This window comes from Acartia tonsa, chromosome 14 (assembly GCF_053477335.1).
Source record: "Acartia tonsa isolate MP-2025a chromosome 14, ASM5347733v1, whole genome shotgun sequence".
Classification (NCBI taxonomy): Eukaryota; Metazoa; Arthropoda; class Copepoda; order Calanoida; family Acartiidae; genus Acartia; species Acartia tonsa.
The window spans coordinates 7,654,784-7,675,962 of NC_137273.1; the positions used below are offsets into that span (position 1 = coordinate 7,654,784).

The following is a 21,179-nucleotide window of genomic DNA, read 5'->3' on the forward strand; positions in this document are numbered from 1 at the left end:
AACAGCTCAATAAAAGGGTAAAGGGAGTAGATAATGTTAAACATATAAAATCATAATATTTTTTGTTGATTAAGGAAACCACATACAAATATTTAGACTTTTAGCTTTAATGGGATCCAAGATTGACATAAATCGAGCCCCCCCCCCCCCCCCCCCCCCCAATAAAAGGTATGATAGTTCAGATAAGACCTTAGACATAAATGGATAATCTTTTATTTGTTTTTAAAAATTTTTTCTTTACTTTTAATTTTATTGAATATGTGTTTGAAATAAATAGAAAAATAAATTACCTTTTTATCTTAAAAAATTGTTATTTTTTGATAGACCAGGTATCTTTAGGGCTTAAAAAAACAAACTTCGCATAGCTTCGCATACACAGGGTAAAGTTCTCTGATATTATACATACATCTAATATCACCATGTAAGAGGATTTGCTTGGACTTTTTTGGTCTTATAAGATCTGGAACCAAACGTAAAATTTTCATTAGAAGAAAATTGTCTATCTTACAGAAATCGGGTATGCTAAGAAAACCATCTACAATTACAACAAAAAATGGAGATTTGACTTCTTTTAAAGACTAAACGTATAAATTATTACATACTGATTCCAAAAATATATAATACTTAAAAATAGCTTTAAAAATAAAGGGTCCACGATGATTTGAAATGTAGTTTAGTTGACCTTAAAAATAGTTGTTTACAATGATGAAAAGGAACTTGATTCCATACCTCTGGTATAATTACACATAAAATTCTTATTTTTCATAGTAAAGAGCTAATTCTTTCGGCTTTATTTCCAAAAACTTGTGTATATTACTAAACAATTGTTTGAAAGTGTATTTTCCAAAATGTAAAAAACGATTTTTTGTCACCCGTGGAACATAGTGGCATGGTATGTTAAGCACCTTCCAGCAATGATGTCAAGACTTTAATATTCCTAACTTAGTTGGTCATTCAGCCCCTTTTAACAGACATCAAGTATAACAACAAGAAAATGTCTTAACATCACTGCTGAAAGGGGCTTAATATCCGTTTTCGTTCATGCATAATTCCCTTTACATTAATTTAATAATTATATTAGGGTTTGATATATCATCTTGTCAAAACCAAAATTTTCCATTTGAGACACAAAGAATTTTATGTACGTCTTAGTAAAGCGAAACTTTTCTACAATTAGGCATTTTGGAATCGTCCTATAGATTTCAAATTTTCAAGATGATTCCTGCAACATTTCGACTCTAATTAGCTACTCGACAAGCATTACCAGAAAGTCCGTATGTCCATTTAAATGTGTTGACTTCTTAGTTTACTGAATGAATTTATTTCATGACCTTGATAATGGCGATTCCTTGGAAGATTAGGCACAGTGTAAAAAACGAAGCATCATTTTAAAATCAATTTTATTTTTTTTTTTATGATTGCAGCCCTGATGGAAAATACCTGGCTTCCGGAAGTTTTGACAAGTGTGTCCACATCTGGAGCACGCAGTCCGGTCAACTTGTACACAGCTACCTGGGCACTGGCGGCATTTTTGAGGTAATTACAGTTTCCAGTATGGCTCCGAAACCGACTTATCTTCCCTGGATTGAAAAATCATATATCGCATCGTATTATAGAGAATTTTCCACGAATAATAAGAGAAAATAACAAACAAATTTGTATAAAAAAGTAAAATTTTGGGTGTGTCTTTTTAGGTGTAATTTCTTTGGGTGGGGGGGGGGGTGTTTGGCCCTTCCCCATAATACACATTACACATAGAAAGACACAGATCCTGTTACTTTCATATAAGGATTTTAAAAAGTACCTAACGAGTTTAAGAGGTCAAAATTTATTTTCAATGTGAATTTTTCGACTTCCCTTTGAAAATATTAACTTTTGAACTTCGATAAAGATACCTATTCATAAATTGAAAGAATATATTTGATTAGCAATTCAATCATAATTATTTATTCAGTGAAAACTATTCCCACTTAGCTAGAAGCGAGGAAATTTTATAGTTATGTAATGTCCCTACCGTACGTCTGCCTGTCAATCGTTTTAAAAATTTAATTTCTCTATATTACATTTGATTCCCTAAAATCTTTTCTCGTATTCATTCAAAACCGATTAATATCATTGTCTTATTTTTCTTTAACCAAAAACGTCGTACTTATATTATCTAGTACCCATACATCATGTAACACACTAACGGCTACGCCCTTAATGGTCTCTTGATGCACTTGAAGTGGGTGGAGGAGGAAGTCGACACACTCACTGGGGGTATATTTTTCAAGGGGCACTTTCTTTTAGGGTTCGTGGTGGTACCCTCCCCATAAACAGTTGAAAACCATCCCAGGGCCTACGAAAAGCTACACTGAAAAGGAGAAACATATCGATTCAGTGATTAGTGAGAACCTTCGGTACAAACAGATATACAATCACCCTGTTACCTATAACAAAACAACTTTATAATTTCAGGTGTGCTGGAATTCTCGCGGCGACAAGGTTGGAGCTTCTGCCTCGGATGGAACTGTCTTTGTACTGGATCTCAGAAAATAATTCAAGCAATATTTTATGTTAGGGTTGCAATGTTTCTGTTTTAAAAAAATCACGCAACCTTTAAGTGTTTGTACAAAAATGGTACCTATATGATGGTAATGGGTAATCAATAGAGATCTCTTTAATTTTTACATCAAATTTGTGTTACTAAATTATTTTGACTTTTTTAGCTATACAACAATTATGAATTTTTAATTCATTAGGTATAAGTTAAATTAAGAATTACAAACAAAAATGAACTAAAAAGATGAAATATTTATGTAAATTCCATTTCAATTTGATCGCTCACGTTTTTCTTCAAATTTCAATCAGTGAATTAATCAAAAGAATTTATTAAATGGAAGTTTTTTTGGCTAGAAATTGATTTGGTAACCAATATTAATTTATTGGATTCGCAACATTTACGTAAGGTTTAAATAGTTTTCTTCGGAATAAATTTTTAGAATTTGATGAATACAAATAGGAGTAGATTTTTAATTTTGATACTTTAAATTACCCCAAATAAGATAAATATTATTATTTTTAGTACCTGAGGTTTTAAAAACTTTAAAAATCCTTTTAAAAACATTTTTTCACAAGCTGTTATATAACCCATTGTATTTTTCTAAATGTTAACTTATTTTATTTTATTTTTGTATATTGCATGGCTACTCTTTATGACTTGATTTGTTGTGTGTCTAATAGTTAAAAATAAGATATTTGGAAGATTTTATTTTACATCAATTTTCTTAGGCATTTAAGCAATATTGAACAATTTTATTTGGTCGAAAAATATTTATTCAAAATCCATTTCTGCGTGATTTTTTTTCAAGATAAGCTACGCTTTTATGCATGCCAGTTTTCTCATTTTATTGTATGACAAAAAAAAATACGCCGCCAGCATTTTTACTTCAAGTGTAATGTTCAGTTTTAATTGTGCTTAAGTTTTATTCTTTAAAAGGAATAGATAAAGTTTTGGCGAAAAATGAAAGTTTTTTTCACGATTGTTTTCATGCTACTTCAATTATTAAAGACTAGTGGTAACGCCCCTCTAGAGACCTCTAGGGGTACTTTAGGAGGGGAGAATAGAATTTCATTACCCATTTTTTTGTATTAAAAAAATTTGGGGTTGCGACTCCCTCCCTCTCCCTCCAACCTATTTTTAATTTTAGTTTTTAAAAAGATTAATTTTTTTCTAGGGGCGGTTTCTCTTGGGATGTTTGTGGTATTCTCCCCCAAATTAGTTATAAAACTTTCCAGGACCTATAAGAAAATATAAGACGAACTAAACGGTTCAGCGGTAAGCGAGATCCTTCGGTACCGACATAAATACAGATAAACATTCTGTTGCTTTATTATTAGGATATGATCTCTAGGCCTTTTCAAATGCATAATCTTAAGAAAGTTAATGAAATAATGAAAAAAAAACTGAAGATATGACAATTATTTAGATTTTGTTTTCATTTTCAACCTTTTTTTTATCTATTCCTAACTAATGATGTTGTATAATGTATATCTATCTAATAATAGTAAACAAAAACCGATGATTTTTTTTACAAGAGCTAATGAAGAATTTTCACAATTTTGCAGACGTTAGAGGACAAGTAGAAAAAATGGCGGAGTATTTGGCCAGTATTTTTGGCACGGAGAAGGACAAAGTAAATTGTTCCTTTTACTTTAAGATGGGCGCCTGTACCCACGGAGATAGGTGCTCTAGAATTCACAATAAGCCAACTTTCTCCCAGGTAATAGATTTATTAGCAATCAGCCAATCAGCATGATGATCTGTCCATCTTTAAACGAAATTTCTGGGACGAATATTTTTGTTTATGATATGATTAATTTCCATTTGAGAAGTGACACATTTTTTGATCTCCTTAATTTTTATAGGCAAATATGTACCTATCATTAGGTAGAAGTTAAAGTTTTTAACAAATGTTTCTAATGAAAGGGAAAAGTGCTATTTTAAAAATATGTTGGTAATATTGTATTATATCGAAAAAATAAATTTTGTTATTCCTAGACAATTTTGCTGCAAAACTTGTACATCAACCCGCAGAACTCCGCAAAGACCGCGGACGGCTCCCATCTCGCCAACGTGACGGACGAGGAGATGCAGGAACATTACGACAACTTCTTCGAGGATGTGTTTGTTGAGTGCGAGGATAAATACGGTCAGGTAAGCGAGGGTTTACTCTGCGAAGCGCATCCTCTTTTCATGTAAAAGGTGTTGAGTTCGAATCTCGACCCAAACTGCGTCATAACGTTAAAGACGTTTAATGTTGTACCTATTGCTCCTATGTCAGTTAAGATAAATTAATATTAAATTAAGATTGGAGGGAATGTCTTGGTCCCTTTGATTAAAGCAAGTGCAACTCAATACCATGCACAAAAAGGACTTCCAGATGAAGGTCGTGTTATCAAAGGGATAGTTGGGTATTACCTAGCCATTTTTCATTTGATTTCTAGATTTTCGTAGCTAAAACTAGGAATTGGTTTGTAATACATGAATGAACATTTAGTCTTTATTTTAAAAGGCATAAGTTTTCAATGAACCCAATCTTGTTTATTTAAGGTTGAGGAGATGAACGTGTGTGACAACCTTGGGGACCATCTTGTCGGCAACGTGTATGTTAAGTTCAAGAAGGAGGAGGACGCGGAGAAGGCCGTCAACGACCTGAACAACCGTTGGTTCGGAGGCAGGCCCATTTACGCTGAACTCACCCCCGTCACTGACTTCCGTGAAGCCTGTTGTCGTCAGTACGAGACTGGAGAATGTACTAGGTTAGTTGGTCACTTTTTTGTTAACAGCAGCGAAGCTACACCATAAAAACTACATTTGTTAAGACATTGATTTTATACCCCAAGAACCCGAAAGAATTTTTTATGACAATAATCATATATGATACTTAGTTTTTTTTGGCGTTTTTTTTTATATATTCGTTAAATGAAAAAAGTGATCATTCGCCAACCGAACTTCCTTTTCACGCAACTTCCCTTTGGTTGTTTAAGAAGGGAGATTATTGATTGGTTTGGATAACCAATAGTCAAGTACATGATACCAGTACAGCCCTTATCATTCCCAAGCTCCTTTCGGAGAGGGTAATTAACTACCGTGACTTATTTTGGGACACTTGTCATACTCGGCAAAGGTGAGGTAATAAAGAGTAGCAATGGGTCAAGTTATAATGTACTTGAACGTAGAGCTTGAGCTGGTCCTAGTGGCTATACAAAAGTGTCTCGTCCTAGTCCATTCCTATGTAGGTCCAAAATCTAAGAAACTATGGCTTTGGCTATACACACACAATGTGTTGAGGATGTTAAACTTTTGATGGCTCTAAATTTCAGGTCAGGATTCTGCAACTTCATGCATCTGAAGCCCATCTCTCGTAAGTTGAGACATGAACTGTATGGCAGAACCCGTGGGGGTGGGGGAGATAGAGAGAGACACAGTCAGGTTGATCTTAAGGTAAGTTATTATTTTACTAGCGGCCAGAACCCTTGAGGACTCTTGGGGCTCTTGTGCGATGGGGGAAGGGGGGGGGGGTTAGGGGTGTCGACCATTCACTTTTAATTTTAGTTTTAAAAAGGTTATATTGAAAAGAAAAACCACATCGGTAAGCATAATCCTTTTTACACAGACGCACACATATATACTGTCTTTTGAAGTTTTAATCATTTCTATATAATTTGGGTTTATATGTCCGTCTCAGAAATGTAATATTTTTTATACCTACCATTTAAAAAAATTTATATTTTTAACAGCAACCTTTAAAAATTAACTTCATTACTCTATGTTATAAAAAAAAATTATACTTCAGGATGAACTGGAAAGCGAACGCCGCAGGCGTCGTAGCCGTTCTCGTGACCGCAGGCGCCGCAGCAGGTCCCGCGACCGCAGGAGAAGCCGCAGCCGCTCAGGTGGCCGCAGAAGCCGCGACGACAGAGTGTCCAGCGGCCGCGTGAAGGAGGAACATGGGGAAGGTGGTGGGGAGGAAAGAGAAGGAAGATATTAAAGTTGAAAGAAGATGAAATTTTGGGTCTAAAAGCTAATATTGTTCAATTTAAAGAACAAAAAAGGGTTTCAAATTAATTTTGAAAGTTATTTTAATATTTCTTAATGTTAACTCTATATCTGTATTTCCTTTCCTGAACATACTTGCATTTTATGATGTAAAAATATATGACTTTTTATATATCATTCAAAACAATAGCAAGTCTTTAAAAATTGTATTATGAAGCAAGTTCACATTGTAATCTGTTTTTTTTGTACAACATTTTGTTTTTAACATGCACAATACCTAAAAAATATTGTAATTCTTTTCAGATAAATGAAACAAAATACCAGTGAATAAAAAAGATTACCTACCTACCTAGTTCAGTTAATAAAACGTTTATGATATTGAAAAGAGAAAATTTTGAGTAATAATCTAGTGATAGTATTTGTGAAAAATACAGGTGATTTTTTAATACTCAATTCTAATGAAGCTAATATCAAATGATAGGTACCATTTCTATATTTAGCAAAAGTACATTTAAATTATTTCTTGTTAAAAAAATTAGAGAGATCATATCTCAAATGGGAGGGGAGGGTTCACTCCCCTCCCCCCATGAAAGTCAAGATTTTTACAGACTAATGTAAAACTTGTAGAAGGATCGGTATAGCTGTTAACGAAATATCGGCAGACATACACCCTATTACTTTAGTACATATTATACCTTATTTGAAGTTATCACCTAAATTATGATATTTCAAAAATGCAAAATGTTTTCTTTAAACTTCCTATTGTTAAATACATAATAAAAACACTTAAAAGCTAATCTTTAAATCCTACAAACTATTTCAAATATTTTTTTTATATTTTAGCATTTAACAGCTTTCAAAAAATACACAATGGAAACGAGATCAAGTTAGCTAAACAAAGGGGGGGGGGGTTTAATGCATCCATCTCGTAATCAGTGAGCAAATGGCACTTACAATTCGAATTTCGATCTGAAATTTTGCATGAGTAATCCTTGGTAGGTCTATTTTCCCTAAATCGAACAAAAAGTTGAAAAAGTAACGGCTAACGGCTCAGCCGTTTAGCCGTTTTTTTTTGGCTATTTTTAGGGCAAATCTGCCATAAATTATGTAGGAATCAACTTTTTGAAACATATTTTTGCTTTAAATCATGTGAAATGGTACAAAAAAAAACATTTTTAGATTTCTAGTACCAGCAACTAGCGGTTAGAACCGTTTGAAAACATTTTGAAGCAGCATAGAGTATTATGTGGAGATAGGTTTCGTGATGATTTCCCTTGAAAATAGTTTTAAAAATGATTAAACTGCTGAGCCGCCAGCCGTTAGCTGTTACTTTTCCAACTTTTTGTTCAATTTAGGGAAAATAGACCTGCTAAGGATTACTCATGCAAAATTCCAGATCAAAATTCGAATTCTAAGTGCCATTTGCTCACTGATTACGAGATGGTTGCATTAACCCCCCCCCCCCTTATAGCTTTGATTGCAAGCATTTTTGAGAGAAAGTATATTAAAAGATATCATAAAATAGTTTGTTGTGTTTAAGTCAAGATGTAAAAAAAAAAACAGTATTTTCCTCATAGATACACTGAATTTATTTCTTATTACATAGTACATAATAAAATATTTATTTTTCAGGAATTATAGAGATTCTCTTATAGATCAAAAACAGACACAGAGTCACCTGTAACTAACCTAAAGCAAAGCCACGAAGTGCCAGAATTTTTTGGTAGAGACCTGGCTTTCAATCTCTTTCTGAGTGGTGGTGCCAGGTAGAGCTGGCTTGTCCAGCTGGTCATCTCTGCAGGAGCATGCTGTCCTGGCTTAGAGCCAGGTAAACATTTTGGCATATTGCTGTCCTTAATCTTATGCATAGGGATGAGATTCAACCGTATGATGTGAGGAAATCATTGTTCTGAAGTTATAACATCACAAACCCTTCAACTTTCATTCCTAACCTAAGCTTTCTCATAAGTACCCAACGTTACTCAAAGATTTTCAAAAATTCTTAGTAGAATTTGATTTTTTAAAAGAAAAAGTATCGCTGAATCGGCTATATTACCTATACAGAACCAAACTTGTTGTAAAACTTATGTTAGTAAACACTTCTATGATTTTAGAAAAGTTTCTTAAGGTATAGATTTTGAACAAATCTTTGGTGATCTTACAATTAAAGCTAATTCAGCGATACATGCATTTTTAAGAACACACATCTAAACAAAATAAGGTTTAAAGGAAACAATTTCTTAATTTTTACATAACAAACTAATATACCTATTGGAAAATTGAAGATATTTTGGATAAAAACATAATAAATGTAGGAATGTAACAAATAGCTGATAATTGATTATTTTAGAATGGGAAACTGCCTTAATTCACACACAGCTGACGATGTATCTCTGTTGAGAGATGGAGGGGGTAACAGCACCTCCACTGAACAGCTGGAAACACAGCCTCAGTATGTTTTGGTAAGTTTGTCGTGAGGTAAAATATATAAAGGGGGGGAGGGGCGGAAAACGGCGGTTGAAAGCGGCGGTTCCGCCGCCGTTGCTTCACAGTTCCATATTGTTCTCCACAAAATCAACTGCTGTGCCGAATTTTGGAGCTTTAACTCTTTTATGGGCTGAGATCATGTGCGTTTTATGTTTGGTTTCAAAAAGTGGCACATCCGCCCCCCCCCCCCCCCCTTATAAATATATATTTAAATTTTAAAATGTGCTTCTTTGCCAGAAACGTTTTCATCGAATTAATAAAAGGTTGACAACGAATTTAGCGAAGCTGGTCCTAGTAGCTATACAAAAGTGTCTCAACTTACTCCATGTCGAATTATGTTAACAAAAAATAAACTATAGCTAATCAATCAATGTTATTGTGTAGGAGTCTGCCAACCAGGCGCCCATCTACTATCCGTCCCCAAATGTTTCACGGCCTGCCAGTCAACTTACAGAGGAAGAACAGGTAAGCTTTGTCCCTCCTCCGGGCCAACTAAACAGGAAATGATAATTATACTGTATTATAAATGCGTAACATTATCTCATTCGTTGGCTTAAAAATTTTGTTGACTTCTACAGGGCTGTGCAAAACCCGGGTTTTTTAAAAAATACCCCGGGGTCGTGAAAAATAGGGGTTTTACCCGGGTTTTAGGGGTTTCTTGGGGTATTTTGGGTTTTTATAGTTTTTATACTGTAAAAGCTTGAATAATATATTATATACTAGTGGCTTCGCCCCTAGCCTCTAGGGGCTTTGCCCCAAGAGGTATAATTACATCTTCTATTACTTACCCAGCAGAACGGATCACAAATTTTCGCACCTACCCAGCAGGAAAACATTTTGCGATTAAATTCGCGAAATTCGTAAAATTCGTAAATTTCGTAAAATTCGTAAAATTCGTAAAATTCATAAAATTCGTAAAAAAAAAAAAAAAAAATGGGGGGGGGATTTTTTTGTTTTTTGGGGGGTTGGGGGTGTCCCACCCCCCAAGAAAATAGCTTAAAACCACCGCAGGACCAATAGGTATATACCCTGAAGAGTAGAATCCGATCAGTTCAGTGGTTACCGAGAACTCAAGCTTCAGACGGACAGACAGACGGACGGACAGACATCATTCTACTTTGTATTATAGATAATTATATAATATGAAAGAGACGATTCTTTCTATGGCGCAGCGAGTTTCATAGTATTTTCACCGTAGCTTTTCTCTTATTTCTACCCCTGCGGGGCAATCATTACCCCTTAACTAACCTAACCTATTAATAGCTACTATAAAAATACAAAGAAAACCACTGTGCCATGAAACCAATTAGGTCCATTCTTTTAATATTTAGAAACAGGCTAGGACATAAAGATGAAAGTTGGCTGCTATTTACAGGAAAAACAGAAAAAATGCAAAAATCTATAGATCCTAAAACTGTACTTGCTTTTCTTGCTGGTATATCTCTTCCTGAGCCCGTGACAATGGCAAAATCAAGCACAGCAGTCTATTCCTTTGTTAAATACATGCAAGGGGTCAATGAAAAACATATTTTTTGTATATAAACAATGAAAAATAAACTTTGTTTGGAAACAATTTTATTTTTTTTAATAAAACCCCAAAAACCTAAAACCCCCTGGGTTTTTTAAGGTGGGTTAAAGGGCAAAAAACCCGGGTGGGTTTTGGGGTGGGTTTTTTATCTGCCAACCCTGGACTTCTATTACCTCTGAAATAGATTTTCTAAATTTTAAAGTGTCTTTTTTTAGTGCATTTTGGGAGTTGACTTCCATTTATCGTCCATTGTCTTCTTATCACCTAATTGTTATACTTTTTGATAGCAAGGGGGGGGGGGGGAAGGATTGAATAGATTTCAGCAATATTAGACAACAAAATCTCCCGCTTGTTTGATTTTTAAAAAGATAATATAATATATGGAAGAGGGTAATTTTGTTTTGTCATATTTTAATAATTGTGTTATAAGTTGACATCCATGCCAACCTGAGACAAAATTATTTTTATTTAGGTGAAGATAGCTCAGAGAATAGGACTAATTCAGCATCTTCCAACTGGATCATTTGATGGCTGCAAGAAAAATAGAGAGTAAGAATAAAATTTCACGAAGTAGGATGTCTTTGAATCCGTCTGTTAAATTTAAAAGGGGGGGGGGCGAAAGTGACACTTTTTGAAACCAAAACTAAGAGTCAACAAAGGAACTCGACTAAAAAAAGGGTTACAGGTCTGAGATTTTGCATGGAAGTTGCTTTATAGGGGTACAATATGGAACTGTGAAGAAACGGCGGCGCAACCGCCGAAAACCGCCGTTTCCCGCCGTAATTTTTGTTGCCTTTTCTCGGCGGTTTTCGGCGGTTGCGCCGCCGTTTCTTCACAGTTCCATATTGTACCCCTATAAAGCAACTGCCATGCAAAATGTCAGACCTGTAACTCTTTTTTTAGTTGAGTTCCTTTGACTTTTAGTTTTGGTTTCAAAAAGTGTCACTTTCGCCCCCCCCCCCTTTTATGATTTTGTGAATGTTAAAAAATTACTGAAGCTTATAATATAATGGGTTTTAACTTTTTTCATAAAAGTTGCAGTTTTCTTTTAATTAGGTAGTAAGTGTTAATGCATACCTACTGATCTTTATAAAAAATTCATCTCTTCTTAAACGGAACAATTTGTAGCAACTTTGTAATTTGTTCTAAATGTGTTCTTAATTTGCATATGTTCGTTTAGCCATAGCAGTTAGGGTTTATATTATCCAACCTAGTTGAATATGTTTCCCCCACCTCTATCTCTGTTTCATTCCCTAATTTTAACAGCAAAATACGAAATATTTCCTTATTTTGAATACTCATCCCTTCAAAACTGTTTCGGGGGGGGGGGGGGGAGGGGGTAAGGAAATTATATACCCCAAAACATCATTATTTCGCCTTAGCTGGATATTTCAATGTTTTCTTTCTTAGATGTGTGATATGTATGATCGAGTTTAACATTGGTGATGCTATAAGGTAAGGAAATATTTTAGCAGCTACGCTTTTCTATAATATTATTTCATTGTCTGTTTACTCATTCTTTAGTTATAAATTATGTGTTAAAATATTTAAACCAACGAATAAGATACCGTGGTTATGAAACTTTGTGGACCAGTATAATTAATTCACTGATTAATCGTATTTTTAACAGCGAAGCTTTTCTATAATTAGGGTCGGTCGGTCCGTCCGTCCGTCCGTAACGGATAGCTTTTTTCGTTAATTTAGGCATGTTAGAATTGTCCTATCGATTTCAAATTTTTCATGGTGATTTCTTTAACAGCTAGGTACGATCATCACCAAAATGTCCGTACGTCCATTTTAAACATGTTGAATTTTTTTACTTTTTTAACAACAAATTTTTATGTGATCTAATCATCTGATTGATCTGATTTTTGGTATATTGATTCCTGGGAAAACAAAGTATAATGTAATAAGCGAAGCAACTCTATATTCAAGTCCTAAAAATGTAAGTATGTCCTTAAACATTATCCGGAATCAAGCAGTTTTTCAACAAATTTACTTACAATTTTGCTTTGACTCTCATACATTTATATTATGATTATTCAGTTCTGACACTATACAAGTGTTAATGTCCGTTTGTCCTACCGTTTCAGTGCTTCGCTTTTATGGATGTTGTCATCCTTGTTTATTTTTAATTACGTAATTTATTTACCAACTTATTTTATTAGTACAATAGGTATAATTTAAGTTCTTAGGATTTTCAATTATTTTTGTTGTTTGAACTTTAATCATGATTTTTTTGTTCAGTTTATATTAGTTAACAAAAAAACATTTCTCATTGGTAAACATTTACTAGAAAATATTCATTACGAAATTTCTTGTGATGTTTTATAACCCGATTAAAATTTACCTAAGCTTTTCTATTAGGTGCATTTGTAATGGACCAGAGAATTTCAATTTTAAAGGCTAAGCTTTTCTATAATTTGGGTCGATCCGTCCGAAACGGTTAGATCTTTTCGTTACTTTAGACATGTTAAAATTATCCTATCGATTTCAAACTTTGCAAGATGATTCCTACACAAGCTTGGTACAATTTAGAAAGCGTAGCAACTCTATATTCGCTACCAGAAAATCCGTATGTTTATTCAAAACATGTTGATTTTTAACCTCTTTTACCAACAGTTTTTTGTGGTGTATTTACTCTATTTATCTGATTTGTGGAATAGAGATTCCTATTACAACAAGGTACAATGTTATAAGTGAAGCATCTCTATAATCAAGCCCTAAAAATTAAGTATGTCCTTGAACAGTATCCTATATTAAAGCACTTATGCAATAGATTTTATTTAATTGCAATTTTGTTTAAACTATACTATTATATTCTGCTTATTCAGTTATAACACTTTGCAAGTGTCAAAGTCCGTTTGTCCTACCGTTTCAGAGCATCGCTTTTATTGATGCTGTCATCCTTCTTGTTATTGTTTAATTTATAGTAGTTCTATAAAAAACAACATTTCCCATTTGTAAACATTATTTAGAAAATATTCATTATTACGAAATTTATTAAAATGCTTTTCTATAGTTAGGGTCTGTTTGTCTGAGTACGTTTGTAGTACACTAGGGACTGTATAAATTATGTATTGTTATAATAATCTGATGCTTATGACAATTGGTATGTCATAATAGAAACTTTATGTAGCACAGGCAATATAAAATTACCAAAAGCTTCGTACGTTTGTTTGGTAATATTTGTTTCCACAATAATGATAATTTGATATACGGTAAATATTTTACAAGTATGTAGGTATAAAGTTGATTTTAAATCTGACTACTATAAGCCTATCAGAATTTGAGAAGTTCTTTTCTAATTCTAATATACATACTAATATCATACTTGTTTTGATAATCAAATATAATACGTAAATAATAATAAACATCCAATTTATTTTTTATTAGGTATTTTAAATAAGATTTAATTATAGCATCGTATTTTAAACAGTTCTTCGCTGATAGTAAATTGATTTTTTTTCCTAGATAACTGTCTATAAGACAATTTGATAAATAAAATAGGTATATTGGTTTTAATCCAGCAAAAATTAATATGAAATGTTTTCATACTTTTATTTTTCAGGTATTTGCCTTATATGCATACCTACCATACAGACTCATTGTATTAATATTTTTATGTATTTGCCCTGTATGCATACCTACCATACAGACTCATTGTATTAATATTTTTATGTATTTGCCCTGTATGCATACCTACCATACAGACTCATTGTATTAATATTTTTAGGTATTTGCCCTGTATACATACCTACCATACGGACTCATTGTATTGATATTTTTAGGTATTTGCCCTGTATGCATACCTACCATACAGACTGCATTGACGACTGGCTTATGAGGTAAACACATGTTTTTGGCGATATTTAGACGCTATTATCATTTATTTACGTCGTCGTTTTGATCCCCAATAAAGGGGGGGGGGGGTAAAATGTGGTGACTCGTGCCACGACATACCAGCAATTTTATTTTGGGTGCTACTCCCTTAGTTTTAGAGATAATTGGATAAAATCTTTTGGGCTGGGTCAGTAATTACCCTAACTAGAGGTATCTTTCAAAAAAAACGGCGGCGGGACCGCCGCTCCCGCCGCCCGCCGCCGTTTTCCGCCGCCACCAAAAAATTTTTTTTTTTGCATTTCTCGCTGAATTAGGCAATTTGGAATCATTTGAGACCATGTTATTTTTTTCAAAAATTTTTCCCCTTACAAGCATTTTTTGGGTAATGTCCCTTTCGTGACAAAGCCTCTTAAGGGGCGTTTCGTTGTAATTTCACAATGGATTTTCTCCCATTTCTAGTCCCTGCGGGGCAATCACCTATCTTAAAATGTGGTGACTCGTGCCACGACATACCAGCAATTTTATTTTGGGTGCTACTCCCTTAGTTTTAGAGATAATTGGATAAAATCTTTTGGGCTGGGTCAGTAATTACCCCAACTAGAGGTATCTTTCAAAAAAAACGGCGGCGGGACCGCCGCTCCCGCCGCCCGCCGCCGTTTTCCGCCGCCACCAAAAAATTTTTTTTTTTTGCATTTCTCGCCGAATTAGGCAATTTGGAATCATTTGAGACCATGTTATTTTTTTCAAAAATTTTTCCCCTTACAAGCAGCCCTGCGGGGAGACTTTTTCAAATTCTCGTATATCAAGGTATATCTTAAATACAGTACTTCTCCTGTGATTTTGAAGATATTGAAACAAAATCTTTTTAGGTTGGTAAGTAAAAAATATTTGAATTAAGAAAACGGCGGCGGGACCGCCGCTCCCGCCGTCCGCCGCCGTTTTCCGCCGCCAACAAAAAATTTTTTTTTTTTGCATTTCTCGCCGAATTAGGCAATTTGGAATCATTTGAGACCATGTTATTTTTTCAAAAATTTTTCCCCTTACAAGCAACCCTGCGGGGGGACTTAGTCATTTTTTTCAAATTCTCGTATATCAAGGTATATCTTAAATACAGTACTTCTCCTGTGATTTTGAAGATATTGAAACAAAATCTTTTTAGGTTGGTAAGTAAAAAATATTTGAATTAAGAAAACGGCGGCGGGACCGCCGCTCCCGCCGTCCGCCGCCGTTTTACGCCGCCAACAAAAATTTTTTTTTTGCATTTCTCGCAAATATTTATTACTGACCCATCAAAAAAGATTTTGTTCCAATATCTTCAAAAGCACAGGAGAAGTACTGAATTTAAGATATACCTTGATAGGGGAAAAATTTTTGGAAAAAATAACATGGTCTCAAATGATTCCAAATTGCCTAATTCGGCGAGAAATGCAAAAAAAAAATTTTTTTTGTTGGCGGCGGAAAACGGCGGCGGACGGCGGGAGCGGTGGTCCCGCCGCCGTTTTCTTAATTCAAATATTTTTTACTTACCAACCTAAAAAGATTTTGTTTCAATATCTTCAAAATCACAGGAGAAGTACTGTATTTAAGATATACCTTGATATACGAGAATTTGAAAAAGTCTCCCCGCAGGGCTGCTTGTAAGGGGAAAAATTTTTGAAAAAAATAACATGGTCTCAAATGATTCCAAATTGCCTAATTCGGCGAGAAATGCAAAAAAAAAAAATTTTTTGGTGGCGGCGGAAAACGGCGGCGGGCGGCGGGAGCGGCGGTCCCGCCGCCGTTTTTTTTGAAAGATACCTCTAGTTGGGGTAATTACTGACCCAGCCCAAAAGATTTTATCCAATTATCTCTAAAACTAAGGGAGTAGCACCCAAAATAAAATTGCTGGTATGTCGTGGCACGAGTCACCACATTTTAAGATAGGTGATTGCCCCGCAGGGACTAGAAATGGGAGAAAATCCATTGTGAAATTACAACGAAACGCCCCTTAAGAGGCTTTGTCACGAAAGGGACATTACCCAAAAAATGCTTTTAATGTCTAACTTACCTTTTCTCTGCGTACTTTTTACTTGATATTATTTTTTAATAATAGTTCCTGTTCATAAGGTTATTTTAAATAAAGGTTGGGATAATCATACAAGTTAAAACTCCCCGTATGTTCAGTTCAACTCTCCGATTTAAGTGATTATGCCCAATTGAATGCATCAAAAAGAAATTTATTTTTTCCTTATTTTAAGGTCTTTCACTTGTCCCTCCTGCATGGAACCTGTGGACGCAGCCCTTCTAGGTAATTTTGAGATTTACATATCTGGGGTAGAAATGATTTTTTTGACTGATAGAAAAGTTAGAGGCATAATATAGTTTTTACCTTATTGCCAATCCAAAAAAGATTTGATTGGAATTTCTATGGTTTTAAGCAGTTGTCTACAAAGAGTTTGATAATTTATGTTAATTTCACCCATGTTTTTTTGTGGTTTAAGTGTCTTTACACGAAGGTAAAATCTCATCTTCAAAAGGCATAAGTTCTCATTTAATATAATCTTGTTTTACATAGATGTGTCTGTATTATTTTAACATGAATCCTTTTTTTTATAGTTGCCTATGATTCAAACTGAAAATAAAACCAGAGAATAGTAAAGAAAAATCATCACAAAACAAATCAATCAATAACATAAAAATCAGCTGAGCTGATAAATAAAAAGGCGCCAAAAATGCCAAACAAAAAAAACAAGGACGACATTTGTTCGTTGACGTGTAATAGAATGATGATATATATGTTATTATTAAGCTGTGTATTAAATATGGAAGTTATTCAAAATTATGCGCGGCAAATCAATCAATCAATTAATAGGAAAATATTACCCTACAATATTTATTATTTACGAAAGGTTTGTTTCGCCTATGCTAAAATGTTATTTCAAAAAATTTTGACCATTGATAAATTTTGTAATCTAAGACTTAATTAAATCATAAATAAGTGGATTATGAATCAGAAATAAACGATATGGAAACATTTCTCACATATTTGCCATGCATTGTATTTAAATCAAATGAAACTCATCAAGAGACGATTGTACACCACCCAATCCTTTCAACATATTGCATCATCGTTAATCAAAATGTTACAAATACTTGATTTGCTTAAGGATATTTTTCCAACTCATGTCTCGTGTGATAACTTGGTTAAATATCTGCCAGCTTTGTGAGAAATGACCCTCCCCTCTTTTTCATGATATCTAATCTCTTTTAATGATATAAAAGTAAGTCTTTATTTATTCTTACAGTTTTGTATTACGTAATCTAGTTTATTTTAAGATTTAATTCGCATTCAGCGATGTAGGGATAAGTAAATAAATCTGAAAGGGGACTTTTCATGAAGGTGGCTTAATAGTTTGGCCATCTGAAAAGGGGGCTTCGTGTGTTACATATTAAAATCAAAGCAATAGGAAGAAGCCATGTTCAGACAAGAATTGCGTTAGATTGTAAAACTTTGAAGCTTTTTTTGTAGTGTCTATAAAAAAAATTGCGTCATACTGTCCTGCCATTGGTCAATAAAAATGTATACTTGCCTTTCATTGATAATTTAGTCTTTGTATTAGCCTATCATAGGTTATTTGTATTGTATGGCGTTATTTTTTTATAAGCACTATGATAAGCTTCAAAAACTTTTCACATCTAGTTCATAAATTGGTAGTCCTCTTTTCAAGTTTACTTATCCCTTACAACCCTAGCCACATATAATTTGCAATGAAGAAATATTTATGTCAGAAAAAAAATTGCATAGTTTATACTTTATTATGTACTATAATCATAATTATTGTCATACGTATCAGTAGCTAGGGTATAGGGTATATCCACCAAGCTAAATAATTAGGAATATTATCGGGAAAAGAGGAAAAATAACATATGAAACGAGTTTTAGATAAAAATTCTCTAACTGCATTTTCCCTTACAATAAAAACTGACAAATGATTAATTTTAGGTGTGTTTTCATCCCCAAAGATTTTACTTAGTATTTCGCTTGTTTGGTATACCTTATTATATCTGGTATTAGTAATTTATTATTGTATAAGGCATGATAGATAAACTCACTCCCATTTCCATTGATGATAAACATTACTACCCCTTCTGTGGATTAAGGTTATTTAAAAATTTGGACATTGATAGTTCAAACTAAATAATCAAGATTGAACACCCAATGATCATGTTTAAAGAATTTTGGGTACAATTATAATTTACAGTCTTATATCCTCGGAAGAAAGACACTTGCCAAACTATTCAGGTAATGGAATATTTCAGATCAATCAGCTGTTAAAGCCACAAACAACTTTAACAAACTCCATTTGTCAGTTAAAAGTCAATGCAATATCTCAGAAGAAATTCTTATATCTAAGTTCCTAAATTAACTATCATGCCTTTTCTTAAAGAAAAGAATTACTTAATTTTATTACACCAACAACTGTTTAATGTAGTCTAGTAGCTTTGTACTTCAAAGTAGAGTAGTTACTTCAGAATTTATTCAAAATTTTCTTTCACTATCTTAAAAGGGAATAGAAGATTTCGCAATATTCCGTAAAATAGTGAGGAGGCTTTCAGTCAACTGCGCTTTTAAAGTCTAACTGTTCTTAATGTTGACCAAACGCATAGTATAATTAAATACACATTAAAACAATTTGACCTAATAACCACATTTGATTGGAATCCTACAACTTTACAGAATTTTGCGAAAGCTACTATTCTCTTTTAAGTAATAAAACAGCCATGATAAGAGTCAATATTAATTTACTTCGCTTGGATTCTTTAAAGCTTAAAAGTAAAATTTTTTAAAAGTTAATTTTTGAAAATCCCAGTTTTATTTTATTTAAATAATTTAAAACTAATGAAAAAAAACTGCTCGTTCGATTTATCCGCTAAATTTTAAATTGCCATCTGTGCTTTCATTTTTTTGATGTACTGAATCTAAAATTTTCTAACCATGCATTAAAGTTTTCAGGGGACAATTTCAACAGTTTCGGTTTAAAAAAGTTTTTTTTTAAATTTGTTATGTAATCAAAGTCATAAAATCAGCTTACTTTAAAATCTCTTTTAATACATAAGAATTAACTTGCCCAATGATTCACAGGGGTGTATATTTTGCAAAATTGACCCTGCTAAAGAGGGGGAGGGGGGGGGTAAAAAAAAAAAATATGTGGGTGGGGGGAAAAATGTAAACATTAAAAGAACTTAAAACAATTTTTTCCATTTTTCTTTCCTCTTTGGTGTAAAACACTAAAAGAATATGCAAGAGGGGGGGGGGGGGGGCGGGGGGTAATATGAATAAATTTTTCCATTTTACCCCTTCCTTGCTGGAAAAAAAACAGAGGTGAATTCTTAAAAAACTTTAGGGAGGCAAACTAAAAATTTAGAGGGGATAATTTTGCCTCATTAAAATTTTAGTGGGGCAAACTGATTTTAAAAGTTTTTTTAAGAATTCAGAGTGGGAAAACATGAATCTTGTGCAGAAAATACACCACTGCCAATGAAACAATTTTTACTTTTTAAAAGGGATTATATTACCATTTTCACCCACATTGGCCCCTGTCTTATTATTGTCTTTCGTATGTCACTCATTGTCATAATATTATCCAACACATTCAGAACATCAAAAAAGTTTTTACATTCAGAACAAAAGTTTAAACACATTACATTATGATTAATTGTATACACTGAATTACTGTGTTATAGTTTACTGTTCTATTTTTAAAAATATTGTTGCTTCGCTACTTATGAACAATATCGTCATTGCTTATTTTAAAACAAGTACAATAACGACCATTGTCTAATTCAGTGTCTACAATTAATCACTTCATAATAATATGTATATTTACCCAATTAGAGGATTTCAGGATTGGGTCAGGTTTTAGTACAGCAACTTACCGTAAAAAAAATAATATCATCTCCATAAATTAAATATGCCACTTAATGAAATTACTCTTTGTTCAATTATTAATGGAATTTAAAAATATGAGTAACATATTTCTTTTTCTTGGAGGACATTAGTTTTTGTATTTTACTTGTACTGTCAGATTTTTGTACTCAAAAAACGACTGAATCCCGAGGTCCTCTAACACCTATGTAAGAAAACAATGCTTAATAAAAAAAAGTCATTTAAAAGAAAAATTTACCCGGTTATTTGAACTTTTAGAACTTATTTAGTCATGAAAATTATTATTATTGTGATCTTTAACTATGTTGTAAGCTTGTCATTATCAGAATATTGTTAAAGTTATAGGATTGGTAATTTTTATGAAAAGAAATTGTAAAGATTTTTTCTTGAAAGTTTCCGAAAATCTAAATTTATTAGTCATTGATACTAACTGGTGGAAAACCTATAGGCTTTTTTTGTTTAAAAAATCTAATTCTATTGCTTTAACAAGAAAGAATTGTAATAGTTATTTATCGCATCGTATTATAGACAACTTTCCGCGGATACAAAATAAAACATATGATTAAAACCAGTTTTGTTAGTCCCAAATGGGTCGAAGGCCTAGGCTAACAAAACTGTTATTAATCTTATGATTTTTATTTTAATATTGGTGGAAAATTGTCTGTAATACGATGTTATACATAAGTTTTCAGTATGGCCAAGAACCGGTTTAAATCCAGCAGATAATAATCGGTTTGGAAGCCATGCTGGACAAATTCTTGTTCTATTGCTTTAACTGCAAAGAATTGTAAAATTAAATCTGTGTTTTGTAACTGTAACAACCAATACAAAATTTTGAACAAATTTTTGTTTTC

The 21,179-nt window shown here is 33.2% G+C and overlaps 4 protein-coding genes and 1 long non-coding RNA gene across 29 annotated transcripts in view; 4 read left to right on the forward strand and 1 right to left on the reverse strand.

Moving 5' to 3' along the window:
* Window positions 1-4,108, forward strand: part of ebi (transducin beta like ebi) — a gene marked incomplete in the record, with an annotated part of 75,784 nt that extends 71,676 nt beyond the window's left edge. Inside the window, 1 exon segment of the mRNA XM_080148408.1 lies at window positions 3,078-4,108.
* The window catches only part of ND-B17.2 (NADH dehydrogenase (ubiquinone) B17.2 subunit), a 397,876-nt gene that overhangs the window by 115,299 nt on the left and 261,398 nt on the right, over window positions 1-21,179 (reverse strand). The window lies entirely within an intron of this gene.
* Window positions 1,387-4,108, forward strand: LOC145306335 (uncharacterized). 6 transcript variants are annotated; one of them, XR_013874987.1, is made up of 3 exons: window positions 1,387-1,536; window positions 2,458-2,741; window positions 3,065-4,108. It is a non-coding gene; the product is annotated as an uncharacterized LOC145306335 (long non-coding RNA). The 6 variants fall into 6 exon arrangements; XR_013874988.1 differs by having other exon boundaries at window positions 2,458-2,640; window positions 3,045-4,108; XR_013874989.1 differs by having other exon boundaries at window positions 2,458-2,640.
* On the forward strand, window positions 4,127-6,859 carry LOC145306325 (splicing factor U2AF 26 kDa subunit-like). Its single transcript, XM_080148410.1, has 5 exons — window positions 4,127-4,262; window positions 4,541-4,696; window positions 5,093-5,301; window positions 5,866-5,986; window positions 6,339-6,859. Exons 1-5 carry the CDS (start codon window positions 4,131-4,133, stop codon window positions 6,531-6,533), a joined length of 813 nt encoding a protein of 270 aa, XP_080004536.1. The 5' UTR covers window positions 4,127-4,130; the 3' UTR covers window positions 6,534-6,859.
* Window positions 6,855-21,168, forward strand: LOC145306330 (RING finger protein 11-like). Of its 19 annotated transcripts, none has more exons than XR_013874979.1 (14): window positions 6,855-6,975; window positions 8,174-8,369; window positions 8,892-9,003; window positions 9,413-9,493; window positions 11,029-11,105; window positions 11,967-12,011; window positions 14,348-14,404; window positions 16,637-16,686; window positions 16,995-17,735; window positions 18,131-18,247; window positions 18,454-18,472; window positions 18,827-18,893; window positions 20,063-20,290; window positions 20,498-21,168. XR_013874979.1 is itself a non-coding variant. In XM_080148419.1 (9 exons), the coding sequence occupies exons 2-9, from the start codon at window positions 8,347-8,349 to the stop codon at window positions 17,012-17,014; spliced, it is 465 nt and encodes a 154-aa protein (XP_080004545.1). In that variant the 5' UTR covers window positions 6,855-6,975; window positions 8,174-8,346; the 3' UTR covers window positions 17,015-18,155. The 19 variants fall into 19 exon arrangements, 1 of the variants encoding a protein (XP_080004545.1); XR_013874980.1 differs by having other exon boundaries at window positions 18,131-18,240; XR_013874975.1 differs by having other exon boundaries at window positions 18,131-19,349; window positions 20,037-20,116; window positions 20,227-20,295.

What these genes read in the sequence shown, in the direction of transcription:
- LOC145306325 (XM_080148410.1), top strand. Translation starts at nt 4,131, where the DNA reads ATGGCGGAGTATTTGGCCAGTATTTTTGGCACGGAGAAGGACAAAGTA. An exon ending in GAGACTGGAGAATGTACTAG is followed by an intron (nt 5,302 to 5,865) that starts GTTAGTTGGTCA and finishes TCTAAATTTCAG; the next exon opens with GTCAGGATTCTGCAACTTCA. An exon ending in ACAGTCAGGTTGATCTTAAG is followed by an intron (nt 5,987 to 6,338) that starts GTAAGTTATTAT and finishes ATTATACTTCAG; the next exon opens with GATGAACTGGAAAGCGAACG.
- LOC145306330 (XM_080148419.1), top strand. Translation starts at nt 8,347, where the DNA reads ATGCTGTCCTGGCTTAGAGCCAG. An exon ending in CTGTCCTGGCTTAGAGCCAG is followed by an intron (nt 8,370 to 8,891) that starts GTAAACATTTTG and finishes TGATTATTTTAG; the next exon opens with AATGGGAAACTGCCTTAATT. An exon ending in TGTGGACGCAGCCCTTCTAG is followed by an intron (nt 16,687 to 16,994) that starts GTAATTTTGAGA and finishes TTTTTTTTATAG; the next exon opens with TTGCCTATGATTCAAACTGA.